Genomic DNA, 19,537 nt, shown 5'->3' with positions numbered 1-19,537 from the left:
TTTTTGCTTCACACACATAGTGACATACCGAGGAGCCAATCTGCAGTGTTGCCAACTGTGGCATCATGCCGTACTGGACGGCAGCTGGATTATCACTGGACATGATCATCGAGACGCCACGTGGCTGTACCGGCGTCACACCATCCGTCTTGTACGGTGTACCCACGCTCAGATGCGATGCGGGAACCTGAACGTATTGCTACAAGAAGACAATACAATAATTCCACATTACAGATGTGTTTTTTGGAGAAAAATTTCACCCTCATCACAGGCCATACCTGCTCCTCGACCGGGGCAATCGCCTGTGTCATCATATAGCTTGGCACCCACTGGGAACCGGGCACGGCATAACCTCCGACCTGCGGTGTACTGAACCCTCTGTACGGCATGTTGATGTGCGTACCGACATTTACACCGATACCGTTCTGCTGCATGTTCGGATCGTAGGTAACCGGGATACCTTCGGCCCCTTCGCGCCAGGTTCGCGTGTTCGGATCCGGGCTCTTGAACGGGTTCTTCTTCTTCGAGCCACCGTCGGCAAACTTCACTAGCAGCGGTTCCTTGGCGCCCGGCAACTGTGTACCGTTGAAAATCTGAATAATCTGTTCACACTTGTCCCGTGACTCCATTCGTGCAAAACCGACACCTGGAATGGGTGAAGAAGACACGACACATGGTTAGTGATTTTCACGTGACATCCACAGCACTTTCGCTAACCTTTCGACTGTGCATTCTGATCGCGCAGAATTCGGGTCGAGATGACCTGGCCGTACTTGGACAGCAGATTTTCAACGTCCGTCTCTTTGTAGTTCAAGGGAAGATTCGCGATGTACAGATTGGTAGGATCCTGTTCCTGTTGCTGCTCAGCCGGCACCACCATCGCGGGGTCCAGCGATTCCGTGCGTGAAGATGCGTCATATCGAATCGAGAGCAGTTTGCGTGTTTGGCGTTGAAGTGTGTTTGTGTGTTGTTGTTGTTTTATTTAACACCGCGTATAAGTGTGTACATTGAAAATAGAAGGATTGTTTTTTTTTGTTGGATGTGTTTTTTTCCCGTTTAAGAAGGAAAATTTGTTTTTTTTTTGCGCATTACACCACAAACATAAACAACGAAAGGGAAGAGAAGAAAATTCATTAGTTCGGTTTTCAGTTGGCCGCGTGCCTGCGCGAAGCTCTCTCTCTCTTTCGTTTGCGTAAAAAAACGCAATCTGCTGTTTCTCGTTTCTTGTTTTGAAGGAGGCGAATGGTCTTTTTTTACTATTACTGGTCTGATTTGATATAAAGTTTAATATAAGAGTAGAGGGGCAGGGGGTTGGTGGGCTAGGGGGATGGCGCATTATGGACGGACAGAGAGACAGTAGAAAGTATGTGACTGAGACGAGAGCACACATGGTTTGAAACACACAAATATATGGTCGCCGATGAAAAGATGCGATGGTATGATGAATGCTTACGAGGAAGAGTTTGAAACAATTTTCCTTAAAACTTTCTCTTATGTTTTTATTTACTGTGGTCGTTCATCAAACGCGACAGGCAAGGTTAGAGAAGGTTACACTTCGTTCGTTTGCTTAGCACTAAGTTCGTTCCTACAGGTGATACGACATAGGAACGCATTGCGACATAGGAACCATCACTGATTCTGGTGATGGGGGCAAAAAAAAAGGTTTGTATCACACGCAATTCGTTAAGTGAATATACGCAACTTTCAACGCTTCCCACACCGAGCTTTCGTAGAAACTACCGCGCTAGCAAGCGATAGCAGCACCCAAAAACTGCCTTTGTAATGTTTGATGAACTGTCTAATGTGTGTAGTTTACGGTTGCTGCTGTTTTCAAATGAGATGAAACAAGCCGTGATGAACATTGAGACGAGAGGAATTAAGTGAAAGGTGGAACAGAGAGCCATCCGGCATCTTACAAGACACTGTATCGAAAGGTTCCTACGAAGAAGAAAAAAAAAGAAGAGAGACCGTAATATCCTAGGTACGCAGGTTGGGAAACGCTGGACAGGTCCTGTAGTATCGGAATCAGAATAGCGCGTACACTAGACCAAGACGAACTAGCCTCGAACCGAGATAAAAGGATACGATAATTCTCCTGATGCCTACGCTTACGCTTCGAAAATGTATACTTTCTTAATTGATAATATGGTGTATGATTGGCCGGCTCACTATGCACGTTTTTTTTTGTTTGTGTTTTGGTAGATGGTAAATATATGGATAGCAAACAAGATGCCGCTAGAGCTAGCTAGTTTACAAAAGTTTATTTGGTTAAGTTAAAGATATTAAAAAAAAAACAACGAGGGCATTATTATACAGAGAGTATTTGTGTGTGAGAGAGATAAGAAAATAGTATTCACTATACAACAGTTTATTTACGATGTAGCAAAGTTCTTTCGCTCGTACTGCTCTCTCTTTCTCTCTCTCTAGGTTTAGCGTAACCATTACTGCAAAGGACTAGCTTTAGTAAACGAATTGGATCAAAGTTTTGCTATTAATCAATTCTCAAGTGGATTAAAATTCTAATTTAAGAAAACACAACACAAAGTACTAGGAAACTTTAAAAAATGGAATAAAATGGAAAAAAACACATGACTAAAGCTATTCAAACCACTACAGTTGTAATGGGCCTACTGGCAAGGTGAAGGCCACAGGACGATTATGTGACGTTAACTTCTTCCATTTGTACATCATTTCGCGAAAAAGAGAGAGATACAACAAGGAAAAATATCGAGCGTACGGAAGAGCGATCGAATTTTTAAAATTTGCCTGTTATCCACATAAATGTGTGTTGTACATTGACGGATTAGCGCGCGATTACACATTGAGCACATGGCTGTACCATGGTACGGGTTACGATGCAATTTATGTTTCGGCATGTTTCGAGAGGCACAAGAGAGAAAGGGAATTTTGTACATACATTTATATGAGCTGTGATTTACATGAAGTTAGCATTCGATTAGATTGGTTAATACTGTGTAATTTTCTGTGTTGCATACTTTATGTTTGTTTCTCTCACTTTTTGTTTTCGTTTGGTAAGGTGGGAGAAGTTTTAGTAAGATAGTAGCAATAATAATAGACAGCCACTTAGTATATGGCAGACTGTACACAGACGTATATGTAGATTGTTTACTTTTTTGGGTTTTACTTAAGAGCTGGAATTTACTGTTTTGCTCTGTATATGTACACAAGCAAATTTGTCGCATAGGAGCAGTCTGAGTTTTTTGGGAAAACTGGGAAAACTTGCTTTTCCATTACACAACCTAATCACGGCCCTTTTCTGACACAAAATAAAAAAAAAATACGGGATACGAAACTAGACTAGACTAGAGAGCTGATGGTATACTATAGAGCTAGAGTAGAGTAGAAAAGCGTCATCGGTAGATACTACACGACCTATGGGAAAGCGTTGAAAAACCAGGGAACACACAACCAACAAACGGCAAACTGGGAATGAAAACTGGAGAAAACGCGTACGGAGCAGAAGTTTACACTGTACTTAGTACTATACACTAGTGAACGAACGGATTGAAACACACTCTTTTATAGTACTACTGCTGCACAGGGATTGGTCTACTGACTTTGCACGAGGAAAAGGAAAGAACGACAAGGTGGAAAGAAAAAGGATACGATTGTACGTTTCATGAAAACCAATAAAAAAAAAGAAAGGGATTTTTCACATCAAAATGGTAATAAGATTTCATTTCATCACTTTTTGACAATCGTTGTTTTAGTACAACGGGAAGAAGGAAAAAAAAACACACACACACCTATAGGCCATTTCCCCTATTAACGGTCATCAAACCGGCACCATTTCATGTGTTTTCGTGTTTCGACTAAAAGCGGTAAATGATGGGAAATAAGGTATCAAATGGAGCTACAGTTTAATCCAACAGCTTAAGGACAGGGCTAACGTGTTGACAAACCGATTTCCGGTTTTACTACCCCTTCGCCCTACATCTTTGCGCACCCTTCTTGCGTGTGTGTGTGTGTGTGTGTATGTCCACCATTGTTGTCAAGGAACGGTAAAATTGATAAATAAACCGGTCATGATGTAAAATGGGGAGAAAAAAATCAAGTAGCAAAAGGGCGTTTGGTGTTTAAGCATGATCCCTGACACCCCGAAGGTTCCAGGCGTTATCCTGTAAACCGGGCATTAAATAAACCTCGGTACATCGGAATCGGTAGGAGAAACATGACACAATGAACAAAACGGTAGTGTTCGTCTGCAGTTTATTGCCATCTACTACCATTTACACACTACACCCATGTCCGGTAAAGCTCATTTGGCCAGCGCGTTGTAAAATGGGTAGAGGTTACACAATAAATGGGAAAACCTTCAGGAAAATCGTCGGTGGAAAATAACACCCCACCCACCACCGGCCGGTGGGGCAAAGATGCAAATCGTGTAATTTTTTATCGTTTCTCGTAAAATGATTACGACTGGGGCAGGTTAAACGCGTCCCGTCCCTGGACCGGTTTTTCATAAATCTTGTCCAGCTTTTTTGTGAAACTTTTTGTGTGCATTATTCTGTAGCGTAATGTGTTTTGTTTTCCAACAAAGAATATCTCAGTGCACTTCACCTCGCAGACGCGGTGAAAATTATTTTAAAATAAAAGACTTTTAATGGCCATTTACTTCAAAAAGAACGAGTTTAACAATAAGTTTTTTTTTGCGTCGGTAAATTAAAGACAATGTGGCGCACGAAAAGTAGAGGATAAGGAATTGCAGCATTACTAGTCGACATCAGTAACAATAATCTACTGTAGTATACAAATTGGTAGCTTTAGCACACAACAGAAGAAGATGAGGGAAACAATAGACAGACTACAGCGGATTGGCGACGGTGGTTGTGGAAATCTGGACCAGTAGCAAAATGTACGGGAACTCGTAGAGCCTGACAAACAACACTACTAATGAGATCCTGTAATATTGGACAGGGAGTTGCAGGTTTCTGGAACACTATTAACAAGATGTAGTAACGAAAAAAAAACAGAAAACAAACAAACACTATCTCTGTCCGCTAGTCAACACCAGTCGCTGCTCCCACTAGTGGACGGGAGTAGCTACTAAGATTATATGAATCGCATTGGAACAACAATTCAAATTCAATTCTAGGCACTAGGATTACTATAGTGTCAGAGCTAACAGGGAATCGCTCGACAAATCGACTATGCAACAAACGGAAACGATGGGTGAGGGGGGCTGGGTGGAAACATGGGTGGTGGAAAGGCGATTGGGGATGGAGGGGTGAATAATAAGGTGTAACTGATGTAACTCTCTATTCTAGGGGGTTCGGGGGTGGATTTGTTTTTTCTCGTTTCTATCAAGCAAACACACACACAGACACACGCGCACACAAGACAGCATCGCTGAGAGAGATACAGCTGAAGCCGCGGCTTCTTCTCCTGCTATCTTGCCCATATACATCTGACAGATAAAGTCTTTGACAGGTAGTTTAAAATAGTACCGTAGATTCGTGTGAAGTGTTTATCAAACTCTGTACGTCCTCTGTATTACTGTTTTTTTACTTTAAGATTGTCCGAGCTTTTCAGTACCAACAAAAAAAAACCTCAAAAACGTCTTGTAGGCGGCAGAATGGAATGAAAGAATATCGAACAAAAAAAAAAGCCAAAGATAAAGTTTGAAGAAAATTTAAAACTAGCACTAATTCAAACCAAAAAAAAAGAAGGAAAAACACAACGAAACAATCTACATAATGGTTAACCGGTTTGGAGTATGTTGTTAGCATTGTGAGGGATGAAAAGAAACAAACATTGTGAGGTTGGGACCATTGCTGTTAAATGAACGAGTATAAAACATATTCACAATGAGCGCATTTTACTAGCATTATCACCAACATGCCTGATCAAGTGGCATATGTGTTTTTTTTTTTGTTAGTATTAGATCAAATTGGAACAAGGAGGGCATACTCAATTACTTCGATTTTGGTTACTCAAATTCCAGTCCCAAAAAGGGGGGGAGAGGTAATAGTTGTGGCTGTTAGTAGGTGCATATGACATGTTGAAGGTTTTGTGCCAATTCACATAATTTTTACAAATAGCATTACAATGTCGGTTTTATCGTTGGATGGATTTGTGTATGTAATTTCGTAATTCTGTGTGTGTTTGGGTGGTTTGTGTATTTTTTTTGTTTCTCCTAAAATGTGTTTTGCTTGTTTTGCTTGTTTTGATTTATGCAATGAAGTGAACATTCTTCGAATAGAAACGATAAAGCCGAAAGGATAGATCGGGAAAAGCACGCTGGAAACAGTTTTCCATTGCTTCTTATTGAACTGGTTTAATAGGAATACATATTTAAAAAAAAAAGGTTCATGAACTTTGACCCCATTCGATGCCAACCCTTCTGACGGGCGCGTTGTGTGCATTGAAATTTCATTGAAGTGTAATATTAATTATTAACTCGTTTAAACTTCTTTGCTTTCTTCGTCGTGCTCTACTACACACACACACACCGTCTGAGTGTGGCCACTTGCAATGGAAAAAAAGAAGGAAAGCTTCAAGAGGAAACAGAGAAAACAAGATGGAGCATTTTCATCGCCTAGGAGAAATTGGTTAAACATAATCAACGGAAAGCCTTTCCGGCTTTATACGTGCAATGGTTTCGCTTCACCGTAGTTCACCGCTTTCCCGTCAAAAGGAACAAGTTTGCTTGGGTGGTGTAAGTATGTTTATAACAAAAAAATACAACCGAAAACAACAACAACAACAACAACGATACAAGGATCAGAACCGGAAGTTCCCTTCGGGTGTGTAGGGTACGCAAAACGTGGGGAAAACTTTTTCTCTGCCTTTAACAACCGTGTTTGTTAAGGACGTTCGTCGTTTTTTGTTGTTGCTTGTGTCTTATTGAAACTTTTCCAAATCACGGCTAGTCGGGCCAGGGGTGTTTATTTTTTTGCTTAACTCAGCTCAGCTGTGAGATTTTTTTTTTCCACAAAGGATAATTTTTTGTCGTTGTTGCAGTTGTTGTACCCACTCAAAGCAATGAGAGTGAAAATTAGCTTACAAATAAAGCATTCAAATCCATTTGAGACTGTGGGATTCATTTCTGTCGGCAACTTCTTTACTGGAAGGGACTTTGTTTTTGTTACTCTTTGATTTGCTGTGTGGAATGTGAATGCCAAAGCTGTAATGTCCGTTCAGGAATGATGCGGAACAGATAGCAAAAAATCGTCAGCAAACATATTTGTATAAAAAGAGAAGGTATTTAAGAATATCCAACAATTTTTTAAACTTTCCAACATGCTTTCTGAAATAAATGCGGAGAAAAGATTGCGAGTTTGATGCTAAATGTGTGACAAAATATACAAGCGAAAAATATGGTTTTCTTCGCTTTAAATAAAAAAAGGTTTATTTTTGTGAAGGTAACCGTTCTGATTGGTTTAATTTTGCTTCAATAACACGCATATGACCGTGTTTCGCGAATTGGATTTAACGACAAAAAAACGAAAAAGTCATTAAATTTGTATATGAAATAAGAAGCAACGAAACAATAGAAAACAAAGAAGAAATTTAAGATAAAATTTTAAACAAACAAAACTATACTATTAAACCAAAGAAACGATGGAAAATTATGGAAGGCAAAGAAAACAAAGCAATACAAAACAAGGTTTTGAAGGAGGAACAAAATTTGAAAAACTCGTTACAAGATATTTGGTCGTTCGTTGCTGTGGTTCATGTTAATTACTACTCGCTTTGGCTTCCCTGTTTAGTCAAAAGTCAAAACGTCCTTTAGTCTAATGCCATGACATTTCCATGGTTTTTGTGATGTAAGAGTGTGTATGTGGGTGTGGGAATTTTTTTTTTGCTTCTGTCTGTCGAGTTGGGGGTAAGTTTGATGTGGTTTCTCTAAACCGTCCGTTACTGGTTAGACGTGTTATGGAGTTGGTTTTTCATTTCCGTAGTTGTGTGTGTATGTTTTTGTTTAGCTAGAGAAACGGGTTGTCTTCTAACAAGAGAGTAAAAAGGTACGGGGGGAAGTGTAAGTATTACTTGCATGCAAACAAACGTACAATGGCCGGCCTATGTAGCACCCAGATACCCACTTTGGCCATCTGAGCTTGGATGCCCTTCGCTTGAAGCCCTTTGACGGCACCCTCGGCACACGATGGCGACTCGAAGTCAACAAATCCGTATCCTAGTTGATGTTGGAGAATGAGAAAAAAAACGGGAGAGAAGAAAAAAACAGTGTGTGCGAAATGGGAAGAGAGAGAGAGAATGAGAACGGAAGGAAAAATTAATGAAAATCATCGATCTGGTTGTCATGTTTTGGGGTGGAGGGCGAGAAGCCATATTGTTGCAAATTGGTTGGCAGTATGTTAGCGTTGATGGTTGAAGCTAAATTGCTTGTTTCTTGTTTAATCCTTTGTACCGTTAGTTAACAAATGAAGATCAAAAACATTAACGAACATTAATCTTCTGGCTGCTTGCGACATGGAGTCTTACCTTTACACTTGTTTGTTGTTTTATCTAATATTGCCTTTGTAGAGATGATGTTACCATACCTGGAAGAGAAGGAAATAAAATGTATAAATTGTTTGTTAATTATTTGTGACGGATGAATGAGTTCACTTTCCATCAATTCAATCAAATACTGCCCAAATCGTAACGACTATTTCGAACAATTAGCTAACAGTGATATTTTAACAATCCTTTATATTCATAAATCATAAATAAAATTTTCAACGTTTTTTTTTAACTCATATAACACCATATTGGTTCGACCATTTCCAGTCCCCCGTTGCTAAAAATATTTATCCCCAGAAGAAGTTGCTCGTGCATTTATCGAATAACGATAGGGACAATAATTAATGGCAAACAGTTTTCTGCTCTGTGTCCTCCTACTTTCCTCCACAATACATCATTATCGTTCACCATTAGCTCGATACTTTCCACAGGGAATTGGGCCACGCGTACTGTACCGTGAGCAAAGGAGCTTTAATTTTTATGCCTGTTTTCGACAAAAAGACTGACTGGACACGTTTTTGTGTGCTTCGGAGAAGAGAAAAAAAAAGTATTGCAAAATAAATACATCGAAAATCTCGGAAAATTGTATGTGACAAAAAAGTAATGCACGGAACCATAACACGTGAGGTGTTTCAGTGGCTATTGGGGTGGGAAAAAAGCGGGAAAAACAAAACAGCAAAACATGGAGGATAAAACCAACACACAGGAAGCAAAAATATGAAACAGGATCAAGGAAGCACGCTTTGCTGAAATGGAAGTAGAAAAATCAACGAGGGGTAACAAAATGAATGGGAAATTAATTTTGGAGCGATGTACTTGAAAGTGTAAACAATTTCCGGTAGCAAAATTCCTGGCACAAGCTGACCGCTGGCTGTATCGTGCGTCAGAGGTAGGTAGCGGGTAGTGTTTTTCTCTCGCCAGCGACCACTATATGGGGAAACTCGTTAGCGTACTCTACCCTTCCCGCACCCAACTTCCCCAGTTTTCCACTCGCCTTTTCCTTTAAGGGTGCTATAAACAATTGCACCGGCGTGGAACGGTAAGCCGAACGCTGGCTGGTACCCGAAAGAGGTTTGATAATTAAGCGTATCCTATTTCGAACCAAAAGCGACGAATCGGTGCACTGGTGCCCGTGCTTAAGGGAGCATAAACACTCGCCAACACATTATCATTGTTTCGGTTGCTAAAATAGAGAAGGCACGAAAAAAAGGACATAGCACAATGGTGATATGAAACCCGACCGGACGTCGAACAAAGTGCAGAAGTGCACCAGTGCATTAGTGAAACGAAAGAACAAAATGGATGAAAACATCATAAAAAAATCACAAAGAAAAAACTAAACGCGACCAGACCGTTCTGCGCATAATGAAAACGAAATAAAAAAAAACACCTAACGTAGTAGTAAGCTCAGTTGAAAAATAATGCAAATTAGCGAGCAAACTGTACAGCAGAACAAAACAATAAACAATTCAACATAATCGTACCTAGCAACTCCCACCCTGCTCTGTAGGTAGTCGTATGACTAACGATGGGTAGAAGAGAAAAAAAAGGAATCCAGTGACTAATGAAAGGATGATACCGTCCAAAGACGTTGATTCATCTCACCTTTGACCTTCTGAGTGGGAATGCTTTCTCAGGTCTACAAGCCGGTATACGAAGGCGTTGGAAACTTGTGAAGGTTTAGGATAGGTTCTTTTTTTTATAAAAAACGATAAATCATGCTGTTTTTTAATATACAATTTTTTATTTTTAATATTCATACGATGTTTCCATTTTGAAACGACTCTTGATAGCTATTAGAAAAACGCCTAAATGTAGGCGAATAAAATACAAATTAGTCAATATGATTATGTCAGGCCGGTGGTGTATGTGATAAACGGCGCCGGCCCACACGGCAGGACTGGGGTTCAAATCCCATCCGGACTATTCCCCCGTAGCAAGGACTGGCTATCCAACTTAAGGACTGACTGTCTGGTAAAAATACCTACCTAGGCTAGAACTGTCCTACGGGAGGAGAGATCTTCGTACTCCGACGATATGGGTTTTGTTATGAAAATTTACCTTTACAAGTTTGTTTTTAGACAATTGTTATTAAGAATGATTTGCAATAGATTTAGAAAATTGAAAACATTCTACTTCCAACACAGATAAAAGTTAATTTTGTATCACTTGGTCACATAACGTGTCACTCTCAACCTAACCAAGGATCAATCGCACCAAAGTATTCCAAATTTATACATCCATCAGCTGCCATTACTGAGACTTATTTATTGATCTGTTTTGTAACGCGTGTAGGACGTACAAGTTATTGGTTTCGCATGACACCGCACTACGCACCCGGTAATGGGTCGTGGGTTGCGTACGGCAATCGAACCAAAGGACTCAAAATGGAGCGAATGACGAGTGCCAACTAGCTAATTATAGCCATCACATTCTGTGGCTTCCTGGAAGGTCCAGCTTCGTACACGTGTAGGAAGCCATCTTGTCATCAAAAGGCTATCATTATTTAGCGAAGCAGCACATCTTCTCGCATCATCAACATCCGCCACCTTGTGAAAGTTCATTTTCGATCGTTCAGCGCAAGTGACAACACCAAATAGAGGCGGAAGTGATGCTCTTAGTATGCGTGTGATTGATCTGACATTAGAAAAAAAAATCTCCACAAGACGTGACCATATGGATTTCATCGAGCTTTTTCTTCTGCTACTTTTATGGTTTGCATTTCATATGAAGAATAAATTTCAAAGCATTTGAATAAAATCACACCAATATATGCTGGATTCTGTGATGTCGTTGTTCCGGTAACATGTATAAACAGTAGTAATCATTGCTCACTTATCATCGTGCCAGGTCCGTTTCCGCCTGTTCAAAGAACCCAATTTATCTTGCTCCTAGGTAATAGCTCTCAGCTATTAAGAATCCTTATTCGATGCCTCCCATCATCGAACATTCCCATAACAATATGCTACGGAGCATAATAATGGAGTTTTACCAAATTAATACCGCCACCATAATGGCTACAGTCGGGGTGGGGCGTTGGGAGGGGCGTGCGTGAGTTGACTTTTTGAGCAAAACAAAAGCCGCACAAGAATATTAGCACACAGCGGCAAAAGCACATAACTGCACAAGGGATGATAAGGCCATCAATAAAAATCGAGATTCCCTGCAGAATATTAAGACCATCTTCCAGGAACAAATAGATAAAAATGGCAAAAAGATCCTTCATTGAACGATTTTTAGTGATTTTTCACGGTTTATTTGATCGGGGCAGGGAAACATAATTCTCGCAACAACGACGAAACATCACGAATTCCTCCTAACTACGTGTGGATGGGAGCGCGCGCGTGTGTGTGTGAAATATCGATGAGATTTCCAGTCACCTTCCAAGGAAGCGGACACTTTCACACTCTCCGGACAACACAGGAAAGACGACGTTACGCACACATTTTTTTGTTCATCCCTTTTTCCTTTTTTGGTCTAACTTTTTCGACAAAACCGCACCAATTTTTCGCCTTCGGGGTTTTTTTCTGACAAGAGTATCGGAATATATTGTGCCCTTGTGAAATGCAAGCGAGAGCATCCTACAGTGAGCAGTCGAAACCGATTCAACCGAAACGTAGCAGCAGCAACAACATCAACCATGGCATAATTTCCATGCTTCGCATGAATAAAAGATTGATTGTGGGATTTGTGGGCATTCAGTCGCTCATACAGAGGCTTTCCACCCACAGCTGGAGGATGGTGTTGGTATCGGGAAAAACCGGGCGCTGTATCCTTGTTGTGTCGGGGTTGCCTCTCATTACTGTAACGGAACGAAGGTTTCAGACGAACGGGGCCAAATATTAACGACCAAAATGGTGAAGGGGGAAAGAGTTTCCCGCTGGGGATGGGAAGAAAACTCATTTAGAGTTATTGTTCCAAACCGGTGCGGGGAACGAGCGAGAAGGAGGAGTACTGAGCCTGTTCAGTGCTGCCAGATTTGGTGCCGGAAATCCGTACCATTCGAACCCTAACCAAGGAGCAGGAAGGAGCACCGAAATGGCTGGTGGTGCAATCTCATGCGATGTATATTGTTTGGGAAGGTTTTGCGGACAGTATCACGCACCCATTAGCGATGGTAAGCGTCATCGATGGTTAGGCGGCTCGTAAAGTGCGGCAGGATTGATGACATTTATGCGCAATCATTCGAGAAGCGTAAGCTTTTGTTGGTGAACTTCTGGACATTAGTGGAGTTGCACGATGTGGAGACGAAATAGGATATTCATTGTCTATTTTGGCAGTAGCGAAAAACCACACTGGTCACAAACCTCGATGTTAATACTAGTGACAGTGGTTTTTTTGGTTGCGATATTAAAATAGCTTGGGGGATTCATGATTTTGGTTTTGTGATGCTTCGATAGTGAAAGGTATTAAGTAGTCACTTACATCGCCAACTATATCATTTGGTTTGGGAAGATTTATATATTGCAACCTGGATATTACTCATGAATTGTATTGATAAAGCTCTTTTTATGAAATTGATTTCTATAAATAACCATAAGACATCATCCCAAAGAAGATATATTTAAAACAATCAGGTTGGCTCCCCACGAATTGTATAGTGTTTCCCACAACTCTCCTCAGGATATCCCCAATGTCCGGTGCTTATTAATACACCCGGGAGAGTGAGAAATGTCTCCCACACACCCAGTTGTAATCTCTTTTTAATATGGTTTAACACAAAAAAAGAGACTGACGCAACCACGTCCAAAATATGAATTACCTACCTCGGCCAAACATGCTAATCACATCAGATCACGCCCTTCAGACTTCATACGCGATTGTTGACATCATTTGCAAGGATTTGTCCACAGTTACCCACAGATTGCTAGTGTCACCCACCCATGCCTTTACATGCTTCTGTTCGTCCCTACTTACTGTGCACACATGTTGACAAGATCCTTGTCGGTCGTGCCCTGTTGCAGGCCGCGAATGTAGAGGTTCGTTTTGGACAGCTGCTCCGTCTGCTGTGGCGTGTTGCTGGGACCCATCGTGTTGTTTGTGTTGGTCGTGTTGCTCAGGCTCGTGCTCAGGGTGCCGCTCTGCGAACCAGTGTTGGACGAGCTGCTCGAGTTCGTGTTGCTGGGCGACGCTGCTGTCGGCACACGCTGTCCGTACTGGAAAGCAAAGAGAAAACGGTACGTCTTTCAGCATTAGATGAACCACATTGGGGGCATTTTAAAAATAGCTTTCGAAGAAATTGCAAAACAAGGCAATGTTACACAAATTGCATAATATCTTGAATTCTTCAATTTTTTTTCAAGAAATTAATTGAGTAAATTTATAATGAAAAAATTCGACAAAAAAAATTGAAGAAAATATACAAATATTTCTTGGGAGACATAATCTTAAACATAACAGAAAACGGTGATGAAGTCCATTCAATCTTCGTCCTTACAGATTTTACGGTATTTATATTCATACAAACTGGAACACTCCCGGGAATAACTGCTGACTTCCATCCCAAAAAACCTTCCTCAAGCATATTGTATTGCTGAAAAAAAAAACAATGACTACAAAATCACTTGAGCCAAAGGACATGCCGAAACCGCCAGGAAGTACCCGAACGAAGGATTAATAACGAACGGGGCGTGAATAGTGGAAACGAAAACTAATGAATCTTGCATCAGTTGTTATTGTGCTTTGAAGTGTTCGCAACGACCAACACAACGGCGCGCCTTACTTTCGCTGCCGGATATGCACACCCAGGCTATACCAACGCCGTCGAAGATCAGACGCTTCCCGGGAAATGCCTGAAATGGAGTGGTTTTTTTTTTTATTTTGGAAATTGGTACCACAACCAGACACGAGGAAGGAAATAAACAGCAACGAAACACGCCTTCGGGAAATGTGCAAAACGGGCCCAGGATGTCTCAACACACCGTGCTTCCGCTTTCGTTCTGCCGGTGTTTCCTGCCCCACAAGCAGTTCTTGATTAATTCGAAAATTTTAATAAAACATTTTTTCGCTCCAGCGCCTCTTTCTTATTTCGGTACGGCGAAGGAAAAACAAAAAAAAGGGAAGAGGTTTGGGGGATCCTTTTGGAAAATCGAATTTCCACGAATTTTGCTTCAGGCTGGCTCTTAACGTTGTGTAAAGCAGGACGTGCTGATATGGAAAGCAACTGGGAACCAACTTTGAAACTTACAAATTCCCACACACACACACATCTGCATAGCCACACACACACACACATACACGTGCAAAGTTTAAACCCCAAGCACATAGGCATATCGGGTTGGTGGAGTAACTTTCCACGGAAACTTTCGGTGGAAAAAAAAAACAAAATGGAAGTAAAATTGCAAGAATGTTTTGTAAAGAGAAAAACAGCGAAAGAATAACATCAAATAATATACATTTTTGTGCCCTCTTTCAACCGGATTCCTGGTGCTTTAGGGAGCTGGAAGGGATGCGGTGGGGTGGATTTTTTTTGCCAGATAAATATAAGAACCAATACAACAAAAAAGGGTCATCTGCTTTATTTTCCTTCTTGTTTGCTGCAAGCGATGTGATATGTGAGCCGAATGGTCGCGTCGTTTTTGGCGCTCAGGATATGCGCATACACAAGATGTTGTGTGCTGCTGCCCCGGCTAGGACGACACTTTTCTTTTATCCCAAAAATCAGCACAGAAAGTTCGGTTTTAGTTATGTTTGAACAAAAAAAAAAGTGTTCGATTTTTCCTGCTGTCGCTCAAAAGTGGTTTCGAACCGATCCTTAACGTACCACCGGACCCTCCCAATGACACCTCTACACTATCGTGTTTCGTTGTCTGGTACGCTGCGCTTTACTCCCTAGAATAGGATGTGGAATGTTTGAAAACTTCCTCGACGGCTTCACCTTCACAGCGCTTAAGGCAACGCCTGTTGTAGCGGGATTCGCCCGGCAAAAGATTCTTCGTATGCGCTCTGGCCAAATGCGCTTGAATCCCTTCATCAGTATGCAGTATGCGACGATCGCTGAGCACCGCTCGAACGCGAAGGAATTTGTTCCACATCGCTAGTAGATGCCAAAATATTTATTCGATTGTATTTGTCCTCATCGACCATACGGTTTCACCCATGTCAATGTGACGCTAAGATGGTACATGTGGAACGATTTACTTAAACCAGGTGTGCGTTAGTAGTATTTCCCATGAGCTTTTGGTGTAACATTTGAATAGAGTGACGCATTGTGCAAGTGGTACTTTAGTTAGATTTCGCTGCTGGGAGTTTTAAGTTCTTACAGTCTTACAAACTTTCGCATTCTGAACCATCTAATATGTGCGTGTCGGTAAAGCTCCACCTTTGGTTTTCGCATTAAAGATATCATACAATTTAAATAATTCTGGTCACTATACATGTAAGAAACTTTTTTTAAATTGAATCTTGTTTTGTAAGGGACTTAAGACTACAACAACTTATAATAAAAATAATTTAGAGTTCATTAAATAATAATCAACACGCCTTGTTGAAGATATAAAATCTCTACTAACTCGTAAATGATGCTTGTTTTGCAATTGCTTCATTTTTATGGAGTACAAACTTCTTTAAGAAGCAAGAGCAATTGTGTAGGCGGTCACATCGAAGTGCGAAAATCTCAAGCACACATTTCCTTTTCAATTTTCCGTCCTGTCAGTTGCTGTCATCTCAAAGGTCAAATCGTTTCGTATTGTGTTGTCTCCATTCATCTACTATGAACTGAACTATGTGCACGAACTTAAATAATTCTATTGAATGATGAAAAATTGCTTTGGGGTGCGAAGAAGATGATTTACAATTGTAGAAGACTATTAGTGTGTGCCTAGTAAAATAAAAACATTAGTTGATTGGTATCACTCCACATGAAATGAATAATATTTCGTAAAATTTTCTTCAAAAAAATCACTCATTTAATACGTTAAGCATCGGTGATAAAATCATTTGAGTAACTTTATAGCGATATGTTTTTTTATTCGTATAAAATTCATTAAACGAGTCACATTAAATCTTCAAAGTGAGTTTAATTTTGAATTTTCCCAAGGAGGCATTTCGAATTCGACAAATAACAAAACCTTAAGCTAAACATTTTAATCATCAGCCATATAGCGTTAGAAGAAGATAAGAACGATGGCGGCTACACGCTTTACTAAATTTTTGCCGTAGAATTTACGATGGTGACAATATTGTGTTGCCCTTGCTCCTTGACACAAATAAATGGTCGGCAATAATAAGACTGCAGATTGATAAGGAGTAAACAAACAGCGGATGAATACAATCAGACCGAAGCGATTGGTTTTTAATGTCTTTGAATACTAAATTGTGTATGGAAGTAAGCATTTATGTTATGAATTTGCCAACTCGTTTGCAATGGTAAGTATCTTTGCACTTACGTCAATGCATTATATTTGATGTGTTTAAAAAATAGATATAGTATTCGTTGAATTATTTAGCATTAAATTAAAAATTAATTCTTGTGTACAAAATATTTTATAAACATTACAATTGTTAGTTAAGCTCAAACAACGTAAGGCATACAGTTCCACAGTGACACACATATCAGCACGGGCAAGTCAGACATCTCAGTTGTGGAGGTGTCATTTGTTTCGTTATCATTCGTGCTGTATCAGTGCTTTCCACCGAGTGCTAAGAGCATATCAGTGCTTCATACAAAAAAATGATTTGCTACGGGTTGTTTGTGGCGATGAGTGGGAAATTCGTACCAAACAAAACCAACAAATCGACCATTCAAAATAACCACCATACTCATACCTTTCTGACGTATAAAAACTGCCACAAATGGCCGACAATGGCTCATTTTAGGTGATGGCAAAAAGAAAAGGAAAAATCTGCTTCACACCCTCCTTCGCTACCAGCAGGAGGTCACAGTGGTTGCAGAAAAACGGATTGAATCGGTCATTCGTCTATTAATGCAGGCCGCAAACACCCTTAAAATGTACACCACCCCTCCTCACCACCACATTAAAGAAGGGCATCCCTACGGCACACGCACTGCGGGTGTCACACTGCAATTTTCGTGCGGAACTGGAAACCGTTTTTGTATTAACTCAGCACCGCAAAAGCTTTCGGGCGTTATAAGCAGGGGCACGGCTCTTATCATGACTTCTACTCGGAACATTTGCTTTGCCAGTTAGAGGAAGCTGTACACATTCGATAATGGGCGTCCGTTGGCGAATGTCAAATCATTTCCAAATGCTTTGCCCCCCTGCCGCTTGTTTCCTATCCGCTTCCGGGCGCACACGGTTAAGGGTGTGTGTGTGCGTTACGAATATACGTATAACGAACGGTTAACGTTTATGATGACGACAATCGGCAATCGATGTCACTGGCAGCCCATAATCGTAAATGATTCATGGTTGTCGTGCGTATATGGGTACCCGATCATCGTACGCGCTATTTCCAACTGGCCGATAAGGGACCATTTTGGTATATGCTGGCACCAGTACTGTAACAGTTTTAATGCGGAAACCGAAACAATGCCCGGGGAAAATGTTTGTCAGAGGCTACCATTTTCGGGTCGATGGTAGTAAAATCAATGCTTATACAATCGATAGATTTGGTAGATTTGTCAACAGAAGGGATTGTAGGATTAAAGCACAACACAGATAAATAATAAAAGCTGATAAGAAATTAGGCTTGTTTTAAATTTGCTACTTTTTAACGGTAACTGATACGGGGGATGGTATTAAAATATGCCATCTGTGATACAAAACTCTTCGCCAGTGGATACTGTTTTGCAATAAATTAAACTCTTTTCGATATTAACCTGTAAAACTCCCTGGAGAGAAAAAAAAAGTTTTTTTTTGCAACATCAACATCAAGCGGGTCTCAACAGATGTGCTCAATTTGCTACAAACGTTTGCGTGTCATTGAACTTTCAATGTCGGAAAGTTTTTCCAACCCGATCCTGGAATGGCGGAACGGAGTGAAAGACGAAAAAAACATACACAAACATTTGCACTCAACCTTTCACCTTTCGGGTGGGCACAAAACTTTATAGGAAATTTATCATAATTAGACAGCACCCTCACACCCTATGATACCCCTTTAAAACTGAGGTTCCGCTTTCCAACTGGAACTGGAGCAATAATATTGGTTCGTAATGGAAATGCGAAAATACCCGAGCTACCTGTTGGTAATTATGTTCCGGTAACTTTTCAGCACCAAGTGTCGAAAGACATGCTGCGGAACAGCAACAACAACAACAGCAACGGGAGTTGGAAAAGCGGAACAGAAAAGGATACTTGAAGAAGTCGCTAAAAGACCACCCCTTAAGGGGTGAAGAAGGCCGGGTCACCGGGGGAGTTTGGTTTTTATTTTCGATTCACGGTTCACGGAAATGACACGACCCTTGTCCAGATGTATCGTGCTGCTTCCCGTTCCCGTCCCCGGTGATGACCCAAAAAATCATTTCCACGTTTTAAAACGGTATGGCATTTGGTCCCATTTTCACTGCAAAGTAAGGGATGCCTGGTCAAAAGGGTGGAGGAACTTGTAAATCTACCGTCGTTTATTTTAAAAACCTACCACTTTAGTAACTTTTATTGCTTCGGTGTTGTGATTTAATTAATCGATTACACCTTTTTTTACCAGCCGAGCCGGAGTGGGTGTGGAAAGGAAGGGATTTTTTGTTGCTTCTTTTCAATCTAAACCAAAACATAATTTTCAACATCTAAAAGCTGCTGCTCTTTTATTCATCGCCCCCCCGCGGAGCGTAAAGTTAGCCGTGTTTTTAGGAGGCTTCCTTCTTTTAAGCGGGCATAAATATTCTTCCGTTACGCTATACAGACGTGACCGAAGGAAAGTTGCTTCCACGGTTTTGTAGATTTTGTGTGTCCTGCGGCGCTGTTGTAATCCATCAGGTAAGGTTAAGGGCAAGATGGAGGCGCCCCACTGCCAGATGCAAACAAGTGATAGGGGACGAAAAATGGAAATTTCACCACACAGATTTTAGGAATGAAAAGGGGAGGGCAAAAGGTGGAGGATTGTTGGTAAAAGTTTGTCTAATCGATACACGACCATCTATGGTTTATGT

General features: G+C 40.8%; 1 protein-coding gene across 11 annotated transcripts in view; it reads right to left on the bottom strand.

Moving 5' to 3' along the window:
• The window catches only part of LOC125767140 (protein alan shepard), a 195,725-nt gene that overhangs the window by 11,257 nt on the left and 164,931 nt on the right, over window positions 1–19,537 (bottom strand). For 10 of the 11 annotated variants that reach the window (XM_049433430.1, XM_049433429.1, XM_049433432.1 and 7 more), the window contains 6 exons: window positions 13,405–13,643; window positions 8,467–8,525; window positions 8,034–8,158; window positions 718–859; window positions 279–646; window positions 29–199 (listed from right to left, as the gene is read on the bottom strand). In XM_049433430.1, the coding sequence (XP_049289387.1) occupies window positions 29–199; window positions 279–646; window positions 718–859; window positions 8,034–8,158; window positions 8,467–8,525; window positions 13,405–13,643 (1,104 nt within the window). The remainder of the gene's footprint in view (window positions 1–28; window positions 200–278; window positions 647–717; window positions 860–8,033; window positions 8,159–8,466; window positions 8,526–13,404; window positions 13,644–19,537) is intronic. The other variant, XM_049433434.1, reaches the window with a different exon arrangement.

Source organism: Anopheles funestus, chromosome 3RL (assembly GCF_943734845.2).
Source record: "Anopheles funestus chromosome 3RL, idAnoFuneDA-416_04, whole genome shotgun sequence".
Lineage (NCBI taxonomy): Eukaryota > Metazoa > Arthropoda > Insecta > Diptera > Culicidae > Anopheles > Anopheles funestus.
This window is presented reverse-complemented; position numbering and strand designations above follow the sequence as displayed.